This window comes from Pyrus communis, chromosome 11, assembly GCF_963583255.1.
Source record: "Pyrus communis chromosome 11, drPyrComm1.1, whole genome shotgun sequence".
Taxonomy (NCBI): domain Eukaryota; kingdom Viridiplantae; phylum Streptophyta; class Magnoliopsida; order Rosales; family Rosaceae; genus Pyrus; species Pyrus communis.
In genome coordinates, this window is record NC_084813.1 from 22,461,364 (window position 1) to 22,485,594 (window position 24,231).

Below are 24,231 nucleotides of genomic sequence, written 5' to 3' on the forward strand. Positions count from 1 at the left end.
TTATTCAAATTTGAATTTTCGAGTGGGATAGTATGGTTCTCGTTAAGAACAAATTTATGAAAGGTTTAATAATTCGTAACCGTAATTGTCGGAATAAATTGAGGAGGTGTCAGGTAATTGGAAAGTACATAATTACACAAACACCCCTCCGAAGATGGATAAATTATTATTGAAACAACAAGAAAAAATACAGTCTGTTATTCGGAAAAGTTTTCGTTCTTTCTTATGCCCTTTGTTCTTGTTCGTAGAGCTTTTCTGCTCTGACGATCTCATTTTCCTTCGCTCCAAAATCACGCTACCAAAAGTCCCCAAATTCCGCTGCTTTTAGGGTTTTGAATTGGGCGGCGGAGCGGATGCCAGCGGAGGGGGGGGGGTCGGAGCTGAGCTGGCAGCGTAGACAAAGCGAATCGTAGAGTGACACAATGAAGGCGGGAAGCGCCGCGAAGCTTATCGTCGACGCCCTGCTCCAGCGGTTTCTTCCTCTCGCACGGCGTCGTATTGAGACTGCTCAAGCTCAGGTCCGTTTTCTGATTTGAATCCACTTGAAATTCTGCAAATTTTCACATGTTTGATTGAATTTAGGTTTCTCAGCTCCGTCTGCATATCTATGTAGCTCTCTCTGTGAAATTAGCATTCTTTCGTCGTCAATAAAGATCTTTGTTCCGCTTGTTTTTGCATTTCACTTCATATTTTGATTCCATGGTTTCCAGCATGCTTTAGCTATAGTGAATTTCGTAGCGGCTCGAGGAACTTGGTAGAGTTACTTAGGGTGGTCATTTGTTCCTTTGTAATCTTTGTAATCATGATTTTGAAACGTTAGTTGAGGAAAGAGTAATTAACCAGGATGAAGAAGTTAAAAATAGTTGCAGGGTTTCATCTTAGGTTCCAAATGCTGTCCAAGGTCCTCTATTTATGTAGAAATGGTACCGACATTGTCATTTGTTGCTGCACATTGTCTATATCTTTCACAAGATGAGTTAGTGCCTTTGTTGTTTAGTGAATGTTTGTTTTGCTATGATATCTTACAAGTGATTTTTTTCTCTTTTCGTTATGTGTGGAACTTATAGGATGGGCAATATCTCCGACCATCTGACCCTGCTTATGAGCAAGTGCTGGATTCATTAGCTATGGTAGCACGGCATACACCAATACCTCTTTTAGAAGCTCTTCTAAGATGGAGAGAAGGGTGGGTTTCTTCCTCTCCTTAGTTGTTCTGGACTTGATGCCTTTATCCTAACCTCTTGTTTATAATGACATGGGTAGAGCTACAATATGTCAAAGCATTGTTGTTGATCCGAGTTATTCATTGTTTTTGGCCCAGCCATTTCATTTAACATAGAAATCTTTTGTTGCAGTGAATCCCCAAAAGGCGCAAATGACGCATCTACATTCCAAAGAAAGGTTTGTATGGAGCAGTTTGCATAGTATAGAAACTAGAATATCAAATTTTATGACTTTTTCCATTATTTTCAACATGTATTTGTGATTGGGCAGTCTGCTTCATTAGTTATAACTTTCATGCTATATTTACTGAAGCTCAGCTTGCGGTGGAGTGCATTTTTTGCTCAGCATGTATTCGCTTTGTTGAGTGTTGTCCACAAGAGGGACTTACAGGTTAGTTCATTTCATTGGTATTTTATTTTACCTTGAGGCTTGCGAAGTTGTATTATTCAGTGAACTAACACAGGCTTTGTTTTTATGCAGAGAAACTTTGGTCTGGGCTTGAAAATTTTGTGTTTGACTGGCTGATCAACGCTGACAGGTAAAGCTATAGTTGGTTGTGGGAACTTCTTTATTATATGTAGTGGCTTAATTTTGGTGTCTGTTATATGCTTCATCATGCGGATGCTTTTCCCAGTTCTCTTGTATTTGTCGTACGACTCGTACCTTTCCCATAAATTTGATATATGCATGGAGTATTTGTTGTGGACTCTTTTTTTTTCTTTTAATCAGGAAAGAGAAAAGGTGAGGATCTATTTGACGTTTTTTGCCTCAGTTCTTGATATTCATTTCTATGTTGGTTCTGACTTTATGATACACAAATTTATAATAAAATTGGAGTACCAGGATGTTGTTTGGATCTAAGCATTTAACCTTATGTCCTGGGTGTGAATGTGAAAGCAATGTAAGATGACTGATTAACTGGATAATACTGGCTGTTCTTTATTTTAGTTGAGGGAGTTTTAGCATAAAATTTAATCAAGAATAATGCCTTTGGGATGATACGATTTTAGGAGAGGACACTGCTATAGCTGTTTACTAGAGATCTAACTCAGAGAGCTGAACTTCCCTACAACCCCATTCCCTGCTGTTATATGTACTGCAGAGGGCCAGAGATGAAGGGACTCAAACACATATCTGAAAATTTGATAAAAGTAAACCTCATCAGAAGCTTTATTTTCATTGGTCATATACTTATCTGGGTTGCAATCCATTTTACTGTTATTGCAGGGTTGTTAGTCAGGTTGAATATCCTTCATTGGTTGATCTGCGAGGACTTCTTCTCGACTTAGTTGCTCAGCTCTTGGGTGCCTTGTCTCGAATCAGGTGACAGAATATCACCAAACTCCCTCATCCCCTTCCCCCTCTCACTCGTAAAAGAAAGGAAAGAACACAAAGAAGAGAATTGAAAAACGATTTAAAAATATTGTTCATTATTAAATTGGATTTGAAATATGTTATTTTGATGATTTTGTATCTTTTAATACTCTTGCTTTGCGGTATTTGTGATTTAGGCTGCATAGGTATTAGGTTGATAGGTAATGCACTAGCATTTTCTTTCAAATTTAATATAGTTCTTTTTAATTTTATCATCTGTCATTTGTGAGGCTGGGTGTATATTAACTCGTTCAGTATTATTTGATAATATATGTTGTTCTGACCAATTTTACATATATTATTTTGATAATATTTTGTTGTTCTGACCAATTTTACATATATTATTTTGATAATATTTGTTGTTCTGACCAATTTTATGTAATCTGGCATCTTAATTATATTTACCTATCCAGTATGATTAACTACAAGTTTAGTTAATGTTATATACTGATTATCATGTTCAGGTTTAGCTCGGTCACTGAGCGCTTTTTCATGGAACTCAGTATTCGTCGAATCGACACTAGTGTTGCCCGAAGTGAAACGCTTAGTATCATTAATGGAATGCGCTACTTGAAACTTGGGGTATGTGGATAGTAACATTCATATAGGAAAAATGATATTAGGATGACTCTGTAACTAAAGTAAATGTCAGGTAAAAACTGAGGGTGGACTGAATGCGTCTGCTTCCTTTGTGGCAAAAGCAAACCCTCTCAATCGTGCACCACATAAACGCAAAAGTGAGCTCCATCATGCTCTATGCAATATGCTTTCAAATATCCTAGCACCTTTGGCAGATGGTGGAAAAAGCCAGTGGCCACCTTTAGGTGTAGATCCTGCACTTACACTCTGGCATGAAGCTGTTGGGCGGATAAGAGGACAACTTATCCATTGGATGGAAAAACAAAGCAAACATATTGCTGTAAGTTGACCCCGCTGTTTTACATATTTCTTATCTGATTCTGATTTGGGTTTTCCAATATCGAAAATGTGCAAAATAATATTCATAGTACTTTCACTTATCATGGAGAAGGTAACCCCTTTGCACTTTACCATTGCCTCCATTTGATTTCGGTATACAATCCAAAAATGAAACAGAAAAAGAATTTGATGCCTTATACAGCGATTAAAAGTTTATTTCTTTATACAGACTGTCATCGTAGTCCTGGAATTGTATTATGAATATCTCATCTTTTAAGCTGAAGTACTTGTCGCCGCTACTGGGGCAGTTTGTGCATGACAAGTTCATGTTCCACTTTTACAGAGGCATGTTTTGGTATTAGGTTACAGAGGCATGTATTAGGAGTTTCACTTGATTATATTCTAGAATTACAAGCATTCCTCTGAAAGGGTCCTCCATTTTTTGTAGCTGTAGTTTTTCTGATGATGTTTGGCTTAAATGATTGCTGTTAGATAGTGTGGCTGGTGTTTGATGTTTTTATTTCCAGTTATGGGGTCAGGTCAATTGTTACTCTTTTTCCCCTTTGCCATTATTGTTAAATATGCATTTTCTGTCAAGCTAGTGCTGTCTATTACATCCTCCCCATGCATTTTGTCAGGTTGGTTACCCTTTGGTAACTCTTCTTCTCTGTCTTGGCGATGATACATTTTTCATCCACAACTTAAGCCCTCACATGGATCAACTCTACAAGCTTCTTAGAGTAAGTTCATGAAACAAATGGTGTAGGGGAAAATAATGCGTATATTTGGTTAATTGGTTGTATTTTCCAGGTCCAATCATGTTTTCTTAGCATGTTCATATGTTGAAGGGTGGGAGCCATATCCTTGTAGTTTTCCATTTCATGCGTAAGTTGTATGACATTATGTAGTTTATTCATTCAGGACAAGACCCATCGTTTCATGGCTTTGGACTGTCTTCATCGAGTTTTGAGGTTTTACTTGAGCGTCCATGCATTAGGCCAGTCGCATAATCGTACATGGGATTACTTGGACAGTGTTACCTCACAACTGTTAACGGTTCTGAAGAAAGGAATGCTTACTCAGGATGTCCAACATGATAAACTTGTGGAGTTCTGTGTGACTATAGCAGAACATAACCTTGATTTTGCCATGAACCATATGATACTGGAACTACTGAAACAAGATAGTCCAAGTGAAGCAAAGGTTATTGGTCTCCGTGCTTTGCTCGCCATTGTAATGTCACCTTCAAGTCCGCATGTCGGCTTGGACATATTCAAAGGTTCAGTCATATGCTTGTAACCATATTCTAGTGGCTGAAATTTTCAACTGATCCTCATTGAAGTCTTCTTACATCAACAGGTCATGATATTGGCCATTATATTCCAAAAGTGAAGGCTGCAATTGAGTCAATTTTGAGGTCTTGTCATAGAACCTATAGTCAGGCTCTTCTGACGTCTTCAAGGACCACCATAGGTATTTTATTTACTAATACTAAGCACAGACATTATGGAAGGAATCAAAATTTGTATATATATAGTAGGTTTCTCTTTTCATTTTTGCATTGATATGCTAATTAATTTTCATGTTGTCAGTTTCTGTATGTTGTTTACAATCCATGTTGTGATGGGATCACTGTCTTAGTGAGTTTGTCATATGCAGTTGACTCCTTTGCTCTCCCTACACATCACTGCACACAGTAAACCATCGATTTCTCTACCTTACTAGGCCAACCAGTAGTTTTATTGTTGTGCAGGCTTTTTATGAACATTCCTGCCTGCCAATCTCATTTTGCTAAGATACTAAATGTTTTTGTTGCAGTGACGGAATAATTAGCTAAAGTATAACCCAATTATTATCTGCGCATGCTGCTTAACTTTATGCTCACATTGCTGTAATGACAACACTAAATAAACTTTATGCTTTCCAGATTCTGTAACCAAGGAAAAGTCTCAAGGATATCTCTTCCGTTCTGTGCTGAAATGCATACCGTATCTAATAGAAGAGGTTGGACGGAGTGATAAAATCACTGAAATAATACCTCAACATGGGATAAGCATTGATCCTGGTGTTCGCGAGGAAGCTGTGCAGGTACTGAACCGGATTGTGAGATACCTTCCCCATCGTCGCTTTGCAGTGATGAGAGGGATGGCGAACTTCATCCTACGACTTCCTGATGAATTCCCACTTCTAATTCAAACATCATTAGGCCGTTTGTTGGAACTCATGCGTTTTTGGAGAGCATGTTTAATTGATGATAGACTGGAATGTGATTCTCAAGATGCAAAGCGCGTAGGGCGAAATGACGGATTTAAGAAACCTTCTTTCCATACAGCTGGAGAGTTGATTGAGTTTCGTGCATCAGAGATAGATGCAGTTGGTCTTATCTTCCTTAGTTCTGTTGACAGCCAGATTAGACATACTGCACTGGAGTTATTGCGGTGTGTACGTGCTTTAAGGAATGATATACGGTACCTTACAATATCTGCGCAGCCTGATCATAGTCTGAAATATGAACCTGAACCAATATTTATAATTGATGTCTTGGAAGAGCATGGGGTGAGTTATCTTCCTATCTTTAACCTTATCTTCTTTTGTTCCCCCTGTCCCGTTTTCGATTTGAGTTGTAATGTTGCAAATGTACGTCTTATTGAATTTCATTCATGAATCTTTTTCTAATGTTTCAGGATGACATCGTCCAGAGCTGCTATTGGGATTCTGGGCGTCCATTTGATTTGAGACGAGAATCTGATGCAATCCCTCCTGACGTGACACTTCAGTCTATAATATTTGAGAGCCCTGATAAGAACAGGTGGGCTCGTTGTCTTAGTGAGCTTGTCAAATATGCTGCTGAACTTTGCCCAAGATCTGTCCATGAAGCAAAGTAAGTATATTCCTGTTTACGTTTAGTTATCTTGTATCTTTGAAACACTTTATAATGATCAGGATTTTCTGGTCAACCCGAATTTCACGATTGAAATTCCATGATCTTGTCGTAACACAATCTAAATTTGCAGGGCAGAGGTAATGCAACGTCTGGCTCATGTCACACCTGTTGAGTTGGGTGGGAAGGCTCATCAGTCACAAGATGCAGACAACAAACTGGAGCAGTGGCTCATGTATGCAATGTTCGTATGTTCATGTCCACCAAATAATAGAGAAGCTGGTAGTATAGTTGCAACCAAAGATCTTTACCATCTAATTTTTCCATCTCTAAAATCTGGATCTGAGGCACATATAGTAAGTACTTGCTAGATGTTTGTTTAATTTCAGTATTTTATTATATAAATGGATATATGGAATCATGGATACAAGAAGATTTTTCGTGGTTACAAATTGTCATGCCTAGCGTACCTTGTCCTTATTTTCTTTTTCTTGTGATTACAACAAATTTGTGGTGGGGGTCCAGTTCTAATGCCCGTAGAATTGGATCCTATTGTTATGTTACTACTAGTTTCAGGTCTTTTGCATCTGTAAGGGTTTCTTTAATTAGAAAACATATTCCTTTTCATTGATTAATTATTCCATGCTCGTTGATTAATTATTACATGCTTGTTGATTCTCTTCAACTGGGTAGACTAAATTTCGTCCTTTCTAATTTAGCATGCAGCAACGATGACTCTTGGCCGCTCGCATTTGGAAGCATGTGAAATCATGTTTACTGAGCTTGCATCTTTCATTGATGAGGTTTCCTCAGAGACAGAGGCAAAGCCAAAGTGGAAGGTGCTGTATAAACTCCTCAAATTTCTTTTATTCAAGGCTGTCATTTGAAGAGACAGCATTTTGAATTATCGATTTGCTATACTTTAACATAAGGGGAAAAATTCATGCTGCCAACATCAGAAGTGGCTAGCATGCCAATCATTTGTGTGGTTCATACGTTTTGGTATTCTATTCAGGTGTTTTGGCAACAAATGATTATTTCCCTTTTATAAATATTAATCCAACTCCCTTTCTTTCATCAAATGAAATATTTACCATCTCATGCTCAAATTGATGATATTATAATTTTGTGCAGCACTTTATGATAAAGGAGATTTGTATTAATTACATTGACAGCAGTTGATCTTTGTACCTACTTTTAAGTTGATTTCTAGTCTGTATAGCTTTCAGTTTTGAGTTGTTTTATATTAGCAAAATGTTTTGTTAAACTGATTATACGTAAAGGCTCAAGAACTATTTGAATATCCTTTATTTTTTGCTTCAACAGTTAAAGTGCTTCATTAGTTAGATATTGGTTATCAGTGTATCTGACTAAACATGATATACAGAGTCAAAAATCTCGCCGGGAGGAGCTTCGTATCCATATTGCAAATATATTTCGTACTGTTGCTGAGAATGTATGGCCTGGCATGCTGGCCCGTAAGCCAGTTTTCCGTCTCCACTATCTGAAGTTCATCGATGAAACAACCAGACAGATATTGACAGCACCTGCTGAAAACTTCCAAGATATGCAGCCTCTCCGCTTTGCACTTGCTTCTGTTCTAAGATCACTAGCCCCCGAATTTGTTGAGTCAAAATCAGAGAAATTTGATGTCAGAACTAGAAAGCGACTGTTTGATCTTCTTCTCTCCTGGTGTGATGACACAGGCAGTACATGGGGCCAAGAAGGTGTTAGTGATTATCGACGTGAGGTGGAACGTTATAAGTCTTCTCAGAATGCCCGGTCAAAAGATTCTGTGGACAAAATATCATTTGATAAAGAACTTAGTGAACAGGTTGAAGCCATCCAGTGGGCCTCCATGAATGCTATGGCTTCACTCTTATACGGGCCTTGCTTTGATGATAATGCAAGGAAAATGAGTGGCCGTGTTATATCTTGGATCAACAGTTTGTTCATTGAGCCAGCACCTAGGGCTCCATTTGGGTACTCACCAGCTGACCCAAGAACTCCATCATATTCGAAGTACACTGGAGAAGGAGGTCGTGGGACTGGTGGTCGTGATAGGCATAGGGGTGGTCATCATCGTGTTTCTTTAGCAAAACTGGCTTTGAAGAATCTATTACAAACAAATTTGGACCTGTTTCCTGCTTGTATTGATCAGGTACTCACGTCTCCTTTGCCTATTATGTTCCTTCATCATTAGATTTTTTTTTTTTTTTTTTATTTATTTATTTTTTAATAAAAAGAGCCAGAGGGACAGTGCCCCTACTATATGTTATGTAGAATTTATTCCAGCCCTGAAGGCTGATTAGCCTATGCTAGATTGAGTCTGTTGGGGCTATAGCTCCTTCTATTAGAATCTTCGCCCTCCTTGCCACTTGAGGATCCTGTAATTTGATTCACTTTGCTGCGTACTACATATGATAATTGATGGACTGTTAATTCACTAGTAAATTCATCATATTTACAGATGATTCCTTGACAATCAACAAGGTAATTCTGACTTCCATAGAAGTAACTTGGTATTTCAAGTACTGAGAATCTACCGAGTGCTTTGCAAGTCGGTTGGAATAAAATGTCAAAGTCAATTCTCTTCCTTTTTTTCCTAGAAAAATTCACATGCTTTCTCTCTGGTCTTCAGTTGCATCTTTACTACATTGCTAGGTTGGTATGTTGTATATTCACTGTTTTGTTGGGAACTTACATCTCAAAATTAAGAGATTTCATTTTTATTTAAAAGTTAAGAACATATTTGATACCTTGTTGCAGTGCTATTACTCTGATGCTGCTATAGCTGATGGATACTTCAGTGTGCTGGCTGAGGTCTACATGCGCCAAGAGATACCAAAATGTGAAATCCAGAGACTTTTGAGTCTAATTCTCTATAAGGTTGTAGATCCATCAAGACAAATCCGTGATGATGCCCTTCAGATGCTTGAGACACTTTCTGTTCGTGAGTGGGCTGAGGATGGCATTGAGATCTCAGTGAATTATCGGGCTGCTGTTGTGGGTAACCTTCCTGATTCCTACCAACAGTTTCAATACAAGCTCTCGTGTAAACTTGCCAAAGATCATCCTGAGTTGAGTCAGCTTCTATGCGAGGAGATTATGCAGAGGCAACTTGATGCTGTTGATATAATTGCACAGCATCAGGTCTTAACATGCATGGCTCCTTGGATTGAGAACTTAAATTTCTGGAAACTTAAGGACTCAGGTTGGAGTGAAAGATTACTAAAAAGTCTTTACTACGTGACATGGCGGCATGGTGACCACTTTCCTGATGAAATTGAGAAACTTTGGAGTACAATTGCTAGCAAACCCAGGAACATTAGTCCTGTTTTAGATTTCTTGATCACAAAAGGGATAGAGGACTGTGATTCAAATGCATCTGCAGAAATAAGTGGTGCTTTTGCTACATATTTCTCTGTTGCAAAGAGAGTAAGTTTATACTTAGCACGGGTATGTCCTCAGCGAACAATTGACCACCTGGTTTACCAGTTAGCTCAGCGCATGCTGGAGGATAGCATAGATCCAATTGGGCCTATTGCAAATAAGATTGATGCTAATGGAAATTTTGTGCTAGAATTCTCTCAAGGGCCTGCAGTTCCCCAAATTGCGTCACTGGTGGACATCCAGCCACACATGTCACCATTACTTGTCCGGGGCTCCTTTGATGGTCCATTAAGGAATGCAAGTGGGAGCCTCAGCTGGCGAACAGCAGGTGTGACAGGCCGAAGTGTCTCTGGCCCAATAGGTCCAATGCCTCCTGAGTTGAACATTGTTCCTGCAAATGCAGGCCGATCAGGTCAGCTCCTTCCAGCACTGGTTAATATGTCAGGGCCTTTAATGGGGGTCAGAAGTTCAACTGGAAGCTTGCGGAGTCGCCATGTTTCTCGGGACAGTGGAGACTATCTTATTGATACTCCAAACTCGGGTGAAGACGGGTTGCACTCTGGGGTTTCCATGCATGGGATTAGTGCAAAAGAACTTCAGTCGGCCTTGCAGGGCCATCAGCAACATTCACTGACACATGCAGATATAGCATTGATCCTACTCGCAGAAATCGCATATGAAAATGATGAAGATTTTCGCGAGCACTTGCCTCTTCTCTTTCATGTTACATTTGTTTCGATGGATAGTTCGGAAGACATTGTGCTGGAACACTGCCAACATCTGCTCGTTAATCTTCTATACTCTCTTGCAGGACGACACTTGGAACTGTATGAGGTTGAAAATAGTGATGGAGAGAACAAGCAGCAGGTTGTGAGCCTGATCAAGTATGTCCAGTCAAAGCGAGGAAGCATGATGTGGGAAAATGAGGACCCCACGGTCGTGAGATCTGAGCTTCCAAGTGCAGCGTTGTTGTCTGCTCTAGTTCAGAGCATGGTGGATGCTATCTTCTTCCAAGGAGATCTTCGTGAGACCTGGGGAGCTGAGGCACTGAAATGGGCCATGGAGTGCACATCGAGACACCTAGCCTGCCGCTCACATCAGATTTACCGTGCTTTGCGGCCTAGTGTCACAAGTGATATGTGTGTGTTGCTCCTTCGGTGCCTTCAAAGGTGCCTAGGAAATCCAGTACCTCCAGTTTTAGGATTCATTATGGAAATCCTGTTGACATTGCAAGTGATGGTGGAGAACATGGAACCAGAAAAGGTGATACTTTACCCCCAACTCTTTTGGGGGTGTGTAGCTATGATGCACACAGATTTTGTTCACGTCTACTGTCAAGTGCTTGAACTATTCTCACGTGTGATTGACCGTCTATCATTCCGAGACAGAACAACAGAAAATGTGCTCCTTTCGAGCATGCCTCGGGATGAGTTGGATACCAATAAAGACATTGGGGACTTCCAGCGAATGGAAACCAGGAGTGGCTATGAGCAGCCTCCATCTGGTGGAAATCTGCCGACATTTGAAGGTGTGCAACCTCTTGTTCTTAAAGGACTCATGTCAACAGTTAGTCATGGCGTTTCTATTGAAGTTCTCTCACGGATCACGGTGCACTCATGTGACTCTATATTTGGAGGTGCTGAGACAAGACTCCTGATGCACATCACAGGCCTACTTCCCTGGCTCTGCTTGCAGCTTAGCAAGGATCCGGTGTTGGGGCCTGCGTCGCCACTGCAACAGCAGTTCCAGAAAGCTTGCTGTGTTGCGGCCAACATCTCTATTTGGTGTAGAGCAAAATCATTAGATGAATTGGCTACTGTATTTATGATTTACTCACGTGGTGAGATCAAAAGCATCAACAACCTCCTTGCTTGTGTCTCGCCACTCTTATGCAATGAGTGGTTCCCAAAGCACTCAGCTTTGGCTTTCGGGCACTTGTTACGTTTACTGGAGAAGGGGCCAGTTGAGTATCAGCGTGTGATACTGCTCATGCTTAAGGCATTGCTCCAGCATACTCCCATGGATGCTGCCCAAAGTCCACACATGTATGCAATTGTGTCCCAATTGGTGGAGAGCACACTGTGCTGGGAGGCACTGAGCGTCCTAGAAGCACTTCTGCAAAGCTGCAGCTCAGTGCCAGGTTCTCATCCTCACGAACCTGGGACGTTTGAGAACGGGATTGGTGGTGGTGATGACAAAATGCTAGCTCCTCAGACCTCATTTAAGGCTCGCAGCGGGCCCCTACAGTACGGTATGACATCTCCATTTGCAACAGGTTCAACGCCAGCGCACGGGAGTGCAACGGAATCTGGAATCTCACATAGAGAAGTGGCTTTGCAAAACACAAGGCTCATCCTGGGGCGGGTTCTTGCCGGCTGTGCGCTGGGGAAGAGAAGAGATTACAAAAGGCTGGTACCTTTTGTGACCAGCATTGGGAACCCCTAAAACTTACAACCTGTATGCCTTCTTATGCCTTCTTCTATATTCTTCTGTTTTTCATTGGCATCGTTAGACAGTAGAGGGTAGCCCCTCCCCACATCGTAGATGTTCAACTATCTATTCGATTCCCTTAGGAGTTATATATTTGATGTATATTAGTGGATGATGCGCGCGGGGCATTTGAGAAAGTTTTGCATACATGATGATGCGCCGCTGCATGGGGATTTTGTAAATAGGGTAGTGGTTTGGGAAGCTAATAGTGTATTACTTTGTACGGTAAACGCCTTTTAGAGGCCTTTTCTGCCAAGGATGTTTTACATCCACGCTTTTGCCAATTATAATTTGTTTGCGTTGCTGCCCTCCATCTCAAATTTCAAGTCCCTTGAATTTAATCTTGGCCACCTGTAAATTAAGCAAATCTAACTTACAAATTGGATGAACATTGATAGAGAAGCCAGACTTGTGGTCAGAGGGAGACTGAAATGTCTCTGTGAGTCTTCCTGACTCCCGGAATGGGTGGATAATCGTGGTCTGCCGTCAATTGTCTCCCTTTAAAAAATAAAAATAAAAAAAACTTACAAATTACATGCACATTGATCGAGAAGCAACTGAGATTTTGAAGTTGGACAATGTTGATCACACTCTCGGGGATGATCCTATAAACGAGATGAATCTCCACCATGTTTAGTGCCCCAAGTCCATATAATTATAAAATAAAAAAATAAAAAAAATAAAAAAGGTTACAAAAGAACTTAATAGGGTTTTCTTTTTTCTGTGGGATTCAACAGGAATAGGACATCAAACTGCCGCTAAAAAAACCCTAAAACCATACAAAAGCTAAACCAAAATTTAATTGTCAAATTGTTCACTATTCCAAGTGCTAATATCTGCTTCAGAACTTTTTACAAGTAAGATATTGCCATAAATTGTATGGTGATTTATACAAAATGTCAGTATCTGCTAGATAGCACTAATAAAGATGTTTGATATGTTAATCAACTCTTATGCGTAAGGTCTATCATCATAGTGCACAAGTTTTTACAAAATGGAACCTAACTCATTATTAAAAGAAACAGTTTGAAACAGTTCGAGTTCGGTATCGGGTTCAAATTTTTTAAGCTCGCTCGAGCCGGCTCACATAAGAATCAAGCCAAGCTTAGCTTGAGCTCAAAAAAATAAACAAACCAAACTTGAGCAGAATAATATTCGGTTTGGCTTAACTCGTTTACTGCCCTACTACATCCAAAGTAGGAAGACAATATGAGAACATGAAGGTTAGCATTTTTAGAATAGTAAGTTAGAGAAAGCATCTCGAGAACTATAATTTTTAGGACAGAACTTGGCTGTTGAAAAAATCAGCAGCAACTCCTGTTGCTTGCAAATCATAGATGAACACGTGTCTAGTATGTAATTAAAAAATTATTTACTTGGACAGGTGTCCATCTGTAATTGATCAGCAACTGTTAATTTTTCAGCAACCAAGTTCTGTTCTAATTTTTATAGATTTTTTTTTTTTTCAAAACTCAATTAGAGAAGAACTCCTCATTTATATTCACTTGTCATAATCTAATTGCTTCTTAGTCATATTTCAAATTTTTACACATTTAAATAAGAGCCGTTAAATCATTTAAGTTAACATAACCTAACGACTTCCATTCATATGTGTAATTTAAATGTGCACTAGAGAAAATTCACTAACATTTGACATGCATAATTTTTTTTTTTTTTTTTAATCCCCCGGGTGAACCAATTCAGCAAGTTAGTAAATTCGTGTACAATACACATATTATACCTGCACATACATATGTTTAAAACACTGTAGTTAGCATAAACGTCTCATTGATTCATTCAATTGTATGTTTTTTCTTTCAAACTTTAACGTACTATACACATATTATACACATATGTATGTACTCTTCATGTTTAACACATGATTTTTATACAATTCTAAATAATACATATACATTTCACGTATCCTACACGTATTCTCAACATATTATATATATTAAAAAAAATACATATTAAAATTTTAAACAATGGCATTCAAAAAAGAAGAAACCGAGGAACCACTCCACTGCCTGAGCCATTACGTACAACCACTGAGCATAGATCCCCAAAAAACCATGGCCTTAATTTTAAGATGGAGACTGGTTTCAGAGATATCAGATATCTGAGAGATTACAAATTAATACAACCTGCACCCTTTCATTTCCAACTCGGCAACTCCACTCATGAGTCATGCTTCAGCAAGCAAGGCCAAGCAAACCCACATTAGGATCTGCAGTTTCCCTAACTTATTGAACTTCACAAGCCGAAATGGGAATGGAATTCAAGGCTGTAATCAGGCTACACAGAGCATCCAAAGTGCATTGCCTTCAATCTTTGCCTATAAAATTTCAGGGGCTTTTCAAAGTTCAAGTGTGCAACCCCCTATTCCTCTCTCTCGTTCTCTCTGTTTGGAAATATTTTTGAAAGAAAATGGCCGTGAGGGTGATCTGCTTCAAGTTGTCTCCAATTTGAGAGAAGATGTCAATCTCGAATATCTCACAAGTTTAAGTGATTTGCATTTATCTAACCGAGTACTTACTAAAAAGTTTCGTTTTGGGGTGGTTAGGAAGTTCGTTGCGAGTCTGTTAATTTTCTACTTTCTTTGTGAATTTAAGAATAAAATTGTTCGTCCCCTAAATTCGTCATGGGCCTCGCGGGCATGCCGGGAATTTACTCGAACAAGAAATTGGTGGGTGCGGGCATGCCACTACTAGATGCCGCTAGTAGACGGGATTTGAATGATTGAGATTGCGTCTAAGTTCAACTTCTAACCAAGAGATTGTGCCATTGAGTGGGAGTGACTCAAATTAAGGTTTTTTCTTTGCCTTAAAGATAAGAACTTCACTTATGTGGAGAGATGCAACAATATGTAAATGACATGTTGCTGGAAGTGTAAATGACTAAGGAAAATAAATGATTGGAAATGAGTTGTACAGAAATGTTATTACTTAAAGTACAAAGCATTATAAGTGCAAAGGGATGCCAAATACAAGGTTCCAGCTTATTCCCAATGGATCGGGCAAGTTGCTCTAGTCTTGTGGTAATTTCTAGTGGTTTGGGGAATGACTTTGAAGGTTGTAAATAAAAATACAAAGGAAATCAATACTACCGAGTGAGTAGCAGAAGTAAAAACAAGGAAAGTAAAGGGTGCTTGGCTAAAAGTAAATGTCCACAAGGAAATTGAGGAGTTAATTTGAGTAGAGTTGCTTGATTGATTGTTTGAGTGTCCGTAATCCTTGTGCCTCACTTCTTTATATAGAGATCTGAGAAAGCCGCTTTGCTAAGAACATTGAACTTGCCTTATAGAACTCCATTGCCAGCTTGCATATGAAATAATATTAAAAGAGGCCAACTCACATTTCCACCACATGTTTATCTCCCACTTGCAATAAATTAATAATTAAAAGAAGCAAGCTGGCTTCTTCCACCACATGTCCTCTGCCCAAACGCTCGCATGTTGCCTTCCAATCCACTTGCAATGAAAAAGCATGCATTTGTTTTGATTAAACAAAGCTCTTGGCACACGTTCACCACCCAAACAAAAGGGAAAAACATTATTTTAATGTCAAACTATCCCACTTGATAAAGCCAAATATCTTCAAAGTTAGCCTTCTTGTACAATAATCCTCCAAATGCCATATTTTGACTTTAGGAATAAGTAAAATTGTGCACATTTTGGGTGCAAACAAAAATTATGTATGTTTACATTGTGGCTGGCATGGGATTTTAACCAACACCATCAATTTGGTGGTCGAAAGAGGTGAAGCCTTTCTAAGGGAACGACTCGTGGCTTATTTTTGCACGAGTTCCTGCTACATGACATGAATCATGAATGGGTTGTCGTATAGAAAAGAATCAATCCATGAAAGCTTCATCTACAGCTTCCAAAATTGCAGACATTTCCAAAGAAGTAGATGAAGCTTTCATGAATCACTTCTTTTCTGTACGACTACCCATTCGTGCCATGTAGCGGGAACTCGTATGAAAATAATCCATGAGCCGTTCCTTTAGAAAGGTTTCACCTCTTTCGACCAGGAGATTGATGGTGGTGGTTAAAATCTCCTGCCAGCCACAACGTAAACGTACATAATTTTATTCTCAAATTCACAAAGAAAGCAGAAAACTTGCAGACTTGCAACAAATTTTCTAACCACCACCATCAATCTGTTGGGTTTAGGGAAGCCTTTCAAGGGGAACAACTCGTGGCTTATTTACGTACGAGTTCCCGCTACATGGCATGGCGAGTGCTTGGATTTTCTCGATCGAATAGAAAAGGGGTGAGTCGTCACGTAGAAGAGAATCGTTCCATAAAAGTTCCATCTTCAGCTTTCAAACTTGCAAAAACATTTCCCTAGATGTCGCTAGTCGTCGGATGTCCACGGCATGCATGAAGCTCTTTGGCCTGTGCTTGAAAAACAAGAAAGAAGCATGCCTTGGTGACTTCCTCCAACTCCAGAGGGAATTTGACATTTTGCAGAGTAATTTACTTCCACTACTTGGGGAGGTAATGGCTAGGCTAGTATTAGTAGTGTTATCTTTCCTTTCGTAATTAACTCTTAAAAAAATTTGCGTAATATTTAGGCATACAGTTTGAAGCTGAAAGGGACTCGGAACCCCAAACGGATGAGGATGATGTTGAAGGGGAAGCTGCAGCCCCAGATGTACCCCAGTCAGAGCCTTTTGAGGAGGTTGAAGCCGATGCCCCAAATGCAGCTCAGGCACTGCGTTCTCCGGCTCGCTGTCAGGCAAAGGTCCAGAAATGTGGCTGTGAAATCCTCTGAATTAGTTGGTTGTTGGGTAAAGTCTTACTTGCGTTCTGCTGTTTGTTATGGTGTATTGTAATGCCTACTCCTTTCCTTAGAGCTCAGCTCCTTAATTACATGTTAGACTGTATTAGGCAAGAATGCAAATCAAGTTTATTTTCCTTTGTTATCCCCTCTGTCTCAAAATCTTCTTAGTTCTTGTTTTGCAAGTAATATTTTCCGATTTTGAACTTTTCGCTTCAGTGTTTCGGGCTTGGTAATGAAAGCATCGTCACCGTTAACCAAAAGAAAAAAAGAACAAGATAGAAGCAATAACTAATAGAACAAATATAGCACCTAATAGGTAACCTATAAAGCAAAATCTAGTACATACACCTTCGTACTAGATCGTTAATGGAAGATCCCAAAACCCTAGTCATCGGTTCTGAAGCAAATTTTGACATCTGAAGAAGCTCGAGGGAAACCCTCTATTATACTCCTGTAGTCCGAAAGAGGTTGAGATAGATCATCGTCGTCACTCCAAGAACTAAGAATAAGAACAATAACTTGCGAGTTTCTTCCATGTTCAAGCAAAAACCTTACAATGTTGGTTGCGCACTCGGGGATCCTATCATCGGTATAAATCTCCACCATCTTCAGTTGACAGAGGAAGGGACTCAATTTTCGAATCTGAGTTTCCCAGTATTGTTGTTCAGTGCAATTGTTCATGTCCAACAAAAGGTTGTTCCATTCCTGCGGTTATGTTTAAAATATCACTTAATATGCAGACATGTGATTACAAGACCTAATATGCAGACATATTTTCTTATACTGCTACATGTTTTCTTGTACTGCTACATGCGATTACAAGACCGAATATGCAGACAAAAATATAAAACAGCAACAGTTATATGAAATCTTACATTGTTCGGCTCCTTGTATAGGTTATGATAAGTATGAGAGTGTGGAGGGCAGGAGAGTTGTTGAATAAGCATGCTATTCCAGGGATCTCACATTTTCTCATACCGGTATAAATCGTCAAGGTGTGAAGTTTCATAAACGAACATGGTAGTCCCCCTCTAAAATATATGTTAGATAAGACCTGCATATACAGATAAACGTGTGCCGCATGAATCTAACGAAATTTCTTGCACAAGAAAATAAGATATGTGTAACTTAATACAGCATTAACCAACCTGGAGACGGAGAGATATTATAGTAAGGTTTTGAACTTGGGTAAAAATCGTATTCTTCCCCATGCTAATACATATGAGAGATGTTCTTAGGATGGGAAAACTCTCGATCCAACATTTGTCGGCAATCTCATCAGATTTCCAATCAAAAGTCTGTAAATTTGGGGCAAAAATCTTTATCCAACTAGTTCCCTTGTCGACCTTGTTAAAACGAGGCTTGACCTTCAAATTCTCTAGTCTCATTCCAGAGATATCCAAACTGCTTATAGTTATTTCATAAACTTGTAAGTCTTTGAGGTTTGGACCGCTAACTTAGAGATCACGAGGCATATTCTTGCAGTAGTTTATGGTCAATTTCTCAAGAGAAGGGAACAAAGAGCTTGAAAATATATCTGCAGCGTCCAAAGGACCATCCAGGAAATCCACTTAAGTTAGAGACAATGTATGAAGTGAACGGAGATCACTCTTAGCCGGCCTAAGTTTCAAATGTGGTCGTGTGATTGGTGTATTGAAATCTAGTTCTGGATTCCAATTCGAGATTCCTCAACGAATCACATTCGAATAAACGGTAAGGCACCTCGCAAGTTTCACTCAGCCAGACTTCGAGACTAAGTTCTTCAACTCTATGCTTCACCACCCGACCAATGATATCATGCAAGCAGGAAGAGCTCAGAGGACCTGCTGCCCGCAAAACATCGATATTAGAGTTTTCATGGCGGTGGAACAAAACTGTGGTTATGAACTTCATTGCTTTAGTTTGCTTTTCAAGTTTTTCCTTGTCAACCACAGCTTTGCTATAGGGCATTGGAAAAACCTTAACAGAAGTCGAGAACAGGATAGGAAGCCCATAGATAACTCCATCTTCTAGATAAAACACTGGTTTGTGCAATGGTTTTGAAGGGTAACAAGGAAAGTATGTGATGCAAAATAACATCTGGAAGATCGGTAATTCTGTCGTTGTTTTGCGTTGAATATCTACTATTTTTCAACTCCTCGCAGCGGGATATTTTGTAACAGCAAAAGGATGCCTTGTTTCCCATGGCACAAAGGATGACTCAAGGGTTTTTAAGATTGAGGAATTAGGGTTTGAGGCTTTTGGGTTCTTCTGTGTATGCATGACGAATATATATGTGTGTGTGTGTGTGTGTGTGTGTGTGTGTGTGTAGGCTGGCGGATGGGTAAGTATTGGATATGCCTCTCGGACATGAGCCAAATTTGGGCAATAACTTGCTGCAAAAGGAACTAGAGAATCAAACCACTTTTAGTTTCCCTTTTTCCTTCTCTTCCTTTTTTTTTTTTGCTGATTTTTTATAAATTAATATTCCCTGATATGAAGGGCTGGGTTTAGGCCTACTTCATAATTGGTCCCTAAATTAACAATATGTTAATAGATGTCCTGAATTACCAAACCCTGCATCATTGTTCTCTTTTTATTTCTGTCAAAATTACATTATTAGTATATTGATTCCAAAAACTTGTTTAGGGACCAAATCTGAATTAGGGTGAAAGTTCATGGGTCGAATCTAACAGATGATGAAAGTGTAGGGATAAATCGTAAATTTCATTGTGAGTCCTATGTCCTACCACAAAATTAAATTGACAGTAAAATTTCATGGAGGGACAAATGGTACACATTTTGTTAATTTTAGGGACCTCAACTAACGGATTTTTAGTTTCAGAGAGCAAATCCGAATGGGGGTGAAAGTTCATGGACCACTTATTAAGTTGTACTCAAACTGAAAATACAAATTTGCATTTCTCACAGCTCACTTCGTTCTAATACAAAAAAAAAGAAAAAAAAAGAAAAAAGAGTTCAATATCAAGAACAATGTAATACACAAGTGTGGAAGGCAATGAATTGCATTGCCCACTTCCTGCACTAAGCAAACTAACATATTTTACATGTGCAGAATCTTCCTTTATTTTCAACTGAACCCTCTCAGAAAACCCTGGTCTTCCCACACTTCGGATTCAGCCTGTTGATGTCTTCACTAAAATCATGAGGAGCTCTGAGTATCATTCACGTTTTGATGTGTTCTTGAACAAGGCATACGCATCACTGTATATGGCCACGGCGTTTGAGAACACAGCAAGGACAATCATGAAAACGCTCAAGATCTTGTCCTTCTTGGTTGCTATGTTGTGTCGATCCCTGAAATATCAAAAGACAAAACTGAATGTTTTTCAAAGGAGAAAAAGACGAGTATTGATTCCAAGTTTATTCACAAAAATGAAATAGCCACTGTAAAGCTAATAACACGGACAGAACTCAGTAATTAATATTCCTATTCTTTCATGTTTTTTAGATAAAATGGCAGAACACGCATCAAATCCGCGAGATGTGGCAACCTTAAGTGGTAGGATGACTGTTATCTTTCTCTGCAAACTACTATTCTCCACATACTATAGCAATTGGAAAAAAATAAAATAGAAACCTGAACTAATAGATAGTTCTTGTGATGAAGTTGGAAACTCACTTGAGAGTAATTGCAGCAGGGAAAATGAACCCAAGGCAAACGGCAGCAGTCGCTCCAGTGAACTGGAAAGCATCCCAGATGCTGGGTATGAAGTTTGCACCCAAGAAGATAATACTTATGAGGCCAATGGTGACTAGTGCAAATCTCATGTTATCCAGAACCATTGGCCTTGCAGAGGGAAAGAGGAGGCCGTCCAAGTTGAGCCGCAATGGAAAGAAGACAATGGGAAATACAAGCATAAGGTGAGCAGCATAGCTGACACGCACCGCATCGTTGAATACGGAACTGTAAGGAATGCCAAGGTTCGTGTCGAAGTTGGCAAGCACATCGTCAAGAGTTCCGTCCCCAAATAGGAGGAACCCAAAAAGGCTTGTCATTATGTAAACAGATGAACATAAAGCAAGCGAGGCTTGCACAACACCTCTGATCTGTGTAGAGTCTTCAAGCTCGTTGTGGATGCTGTGGACTGCAGAAAAGGTGAAAAGCATATCAAATATCAGATCTCCCATATGAAATATTGGTCCCCGTTTTCTACAGTTTCCCAAAGTCTTGCATATTTTCAGTAAGGGAATTGTTATTGGCACTCCAAAATTCATTCCGCACTCCAAACTTCCTATACTTAGAAAGAAAAATACACTTATGAGGAGTGTAAATTGAGATTTTTGGAGTGCTAATAACAGTTCTCTTCAGTAAACTTGTTAGTGTGTAAAATGTGCAAAATGTCAATTTTAAATCACTTTTATTTTTGTAAATGATAATTCAGTTTACCGGAATAAAGGAAAGGAAAGGAACCGCAGAACACAATTATACTAATCCACCTAAAATTCCTTATTGGTATAGAAGGAACAGGGTCCAGGTTCCGGTAAAATGAACTCTATATAAGCAAACCGTTTTCATACCATTGTAGTGACAGATGTATGCAGTGACAAGAACGGGGACTACGGTGAAGAGACTGAAGAATGATGAGACATCAATAACATCAGGTAGCAATCTGGGCATTGCAATGCTTCCATTGATCAACTTGACAACTGTAATTCCAACGGTAATAACAAGAAATACAACTGCTAGTGCAACTGATAGGGCAGACGTGAAGCTCAATGAATCTGCAACCATAACAGGGTAATTAACATCACTGCGACATTCCTTTCCAGTTAGAAAAATGAATAACTTTTCAACAAATAACAGGCTCAAATTCAACAAAAAGCTGGAAAACTTATTAATAAAATCACCGCTACACCAACAATTTGATATAAAAGCTACACAATTATTCCTACACAGGTTTAAGATAAGGAATATCATAAATGTGTATGGGAAGGCATGTTAAAAATATGCTAAGCATCTTTTACCTTACCAAATCAGTGGAAAAACTCATTAACTATAATGTAATATTAATTAATATATCAAAATTGTATGCTAATCCTCCCAACTTTGTATGATAGTAAACTGCTGCAATTCAAATCACAAACTCTACTAATCACATGGAAATGAAACTAATAGCAGTGCACCAAACAACTTCTTCAAATATTAAAAATTCAGACTAACCGATTCGCTTAAAACATGCCAATGGAGCAAATATGCCAAGTGTCGTGACAAGAAGAACAATGAATCGCGCAGTCCACCAGTGTACTCCAAACCATCCTTCAAGTACACCGGCATGGTGAACCCCACTTCCACTCGAAGATGTCCCAGAAAGCACATCACCTTCACCAGGCAGCACAAAGATTGTCAGACAAATCAAGACCTTTTACATAGCATTCTGTATGACAAACTAGACCAAACAAAATCCTTACTAGAGATACCAAAGTGACAAATTTGCAACAATTTGTAAAAACAATTTGATACTGTATAGAGAGTTAGAGTCATACCAATGATAATCATGTAGACAATGAGCACACCGAGGTTGTTGACTAAAACCGACACCTGCAACAAAATCTTTCCATATTTTCCAAAGGCATCTCCCATGAGACCTCCATAAGAAGCAGACTTCCCTGCCCTGCTGAACCTAAGTATCAATTCGATCGAAGCCTCGGTCAAGAACGCCATGAAAATTATCATGGAGATCCCAAGGACAAGGCCCAACACTTTCATGGTAGCAGGCAAAGCCATGATCCCAGCACCAACAATGGTGGTGGACAAATTAAACACTGCCCCAGTAAAGGAAGCTCCATTGAACTCATCAAACCCTGCATCTTCCACTTGAACTTTGGGCAACAAAGGAGCATTCTCATCAATCACTCCTTTGTGCTTTCTTGACTTCTTCTCCTTCTTTGGAGCAAGACTTCCAATTGTCATACTATTGAATATCTCAAAAACAATCTTCCAAAACAAACGGTTTGAAGCTTATGGGAAATCTAGAAAGCAGCTCAAACACCCAGCCAGTATCTTCTTCAATAAAACTTTTGCTCAGTTGCCAAATTTGCAGCTTCAAATGGTCAAATTACTACCTTTTTTTTCAGAAAACACAAGCTAAAGAATCAGAATTTCAGACAGAAATGACCAAAACAGCACTTGACCAATATGCAAATCTTTCTGAGAGCAAAAAGGCTAATCTTTTTCAAATGCTACCAATTTCAAAGGAAAATCAAATCTCAGGAGTAAAAGTATCCAAATTTACCTTAAAGTATCGGAATTTAATTGAAAATCCAATTAATCTTCAATATATCATAGGTGGATTTTGACAATCTTTAGCTGGATTTTTTTTATGGACAAGGGGAGAAAAACCAAATCCAATTTCCCAAATGGCAAATTGAGAAAACCCACCTCCCCCTTCAAAGATAAGCTAACTCAAAAACCAATGAGAACCCAGAATTCAAAGTCAATAATGGAGCAGACCCAGTAATCAAGAAGACACGTGACTGAATTCTTCAGGTCAAGCTTTGATTTTTTATTGCCCAGTTGAAAAGAGAATGAAGGAAAAAGAAAGGCACACGCAAATTATAAAGTTTCTGATATTGAATACCAATAATGGAGGTGGAGACAAAGACTGCAATTTAATAGTGTTTTTGGGGAATTTTTTTTTTTTTAATTTTTTTGCGGAATTATTGTGGATTGGTGAGATGATGATGAAAACCCTAATCCACAAAACTTCCACAAAATTGTAAATTTGGGGAATTTTGGAGTGAAATTTACGAACTTTTATGGAGTAAAATATTGTTGGAATGTTTAGATAAGATTTTAGGGATTTTTGGTTGTTGCATGACTTTGAATCTTTCTATAAAAAAAGTAAACCTTTTTTTTCCCTTTTAAGACAAAATAAGCTTATATTGTTTTAATTTTTCTTTACTATTATTAGAGGAGAAAGGAGGAATTCAAAACTATTACAATAGTTAAAAACTCAACACTTTATCTACTAGGATATTGAATGACATACAAAAAAAAAAAAAAAATCACGGTAACAAATCTAACGAATTTAGGATATTATTATACAAATCAATTTTGTTAACTTTATTATGAGATAGAATACTACTAATAAGTTATTATTCTAATAATGTTTTTCCGCATACCTATTTTTATTTTTTTACACACACCTTATTTTTAGGTCA

General features: G+C 38.8%; 2 protein-coding genes across 3 annotated transcripts; one reads left to right on the forward strand and one right to left on the reverse strand.

Annotated features, from left to right (window-relative positions):
* Positions 1-209: 209 nt before the first annotated feature.
* On the forward strand, positions 210-12,590 carry LOC137749500 (uncharacterized). Its single transcript, XM_068489599.1, has 17 exons — positions 210-518; positions 1,068-1,186; positions 1,356-1,401; positions 1,542-1,614; positions 1,705-1,762; positions 2,452-2,547; positions 3,063-3,180; positions 3,251-3,517; positions 4,155-4,256; positions 4,438-4,795; positions 4,876-4,989; positions 5,444-6,072; positions 6,201-6,397; positions 6,531-6,753; positions 7,117-7,236; positions 7,785-8,558; positions 9,167-12,590. Exons 1-17 carry the CDS (start codon positions 423-425, stop codon positions 12,233-12,235), a joined length of 6,459 nt encoding a protein of 2,152 aa, XP_068345700.1. The 5' UTR covers positions 210-422; the 3' UTR covers positions 12,236-12,590.
* Positions 12,591-20,005: 7,415 nt separating this feature from the next.
* Positions 20,006-23,643, reverse strand: LOC137708305 (amino acid transporter AVT6A-like). 2 transcript variants are annotated; one of them, XM_068447354.1, is made up of 6 exons: positions 23,304-23,643; positions 22,555-23,040; positions 22,232-22,390; positions 21,589-21,792; positions 20,690-21,155; positions 20,006-20,364 (listed from the first exon to the last, which is right to left on the reverse strand). In XM_068447354.1, exons 2-6 carry the CDS (start codon positions 22,979-22,981, stop codon positions 20,229-20,231), a joined length of 1,392 nt encoding a protein of 463 aa, XP_068303455.1. In that variant the 5' UTR covers positions 22,982-23,040; positions 23,304-23,643; the 3' UTR covers positions 20,006-20,228. The 2 variants fall into 2 exon arrangements, with proteins under 2 accessions (XP_068303455.1, XP_068303454.1); XM_068447353.1 differs by having other exon boundaries at positions 22,555-23,133.
* Positions 23,644-24,231: the final 588 nt, after the last annotated feature.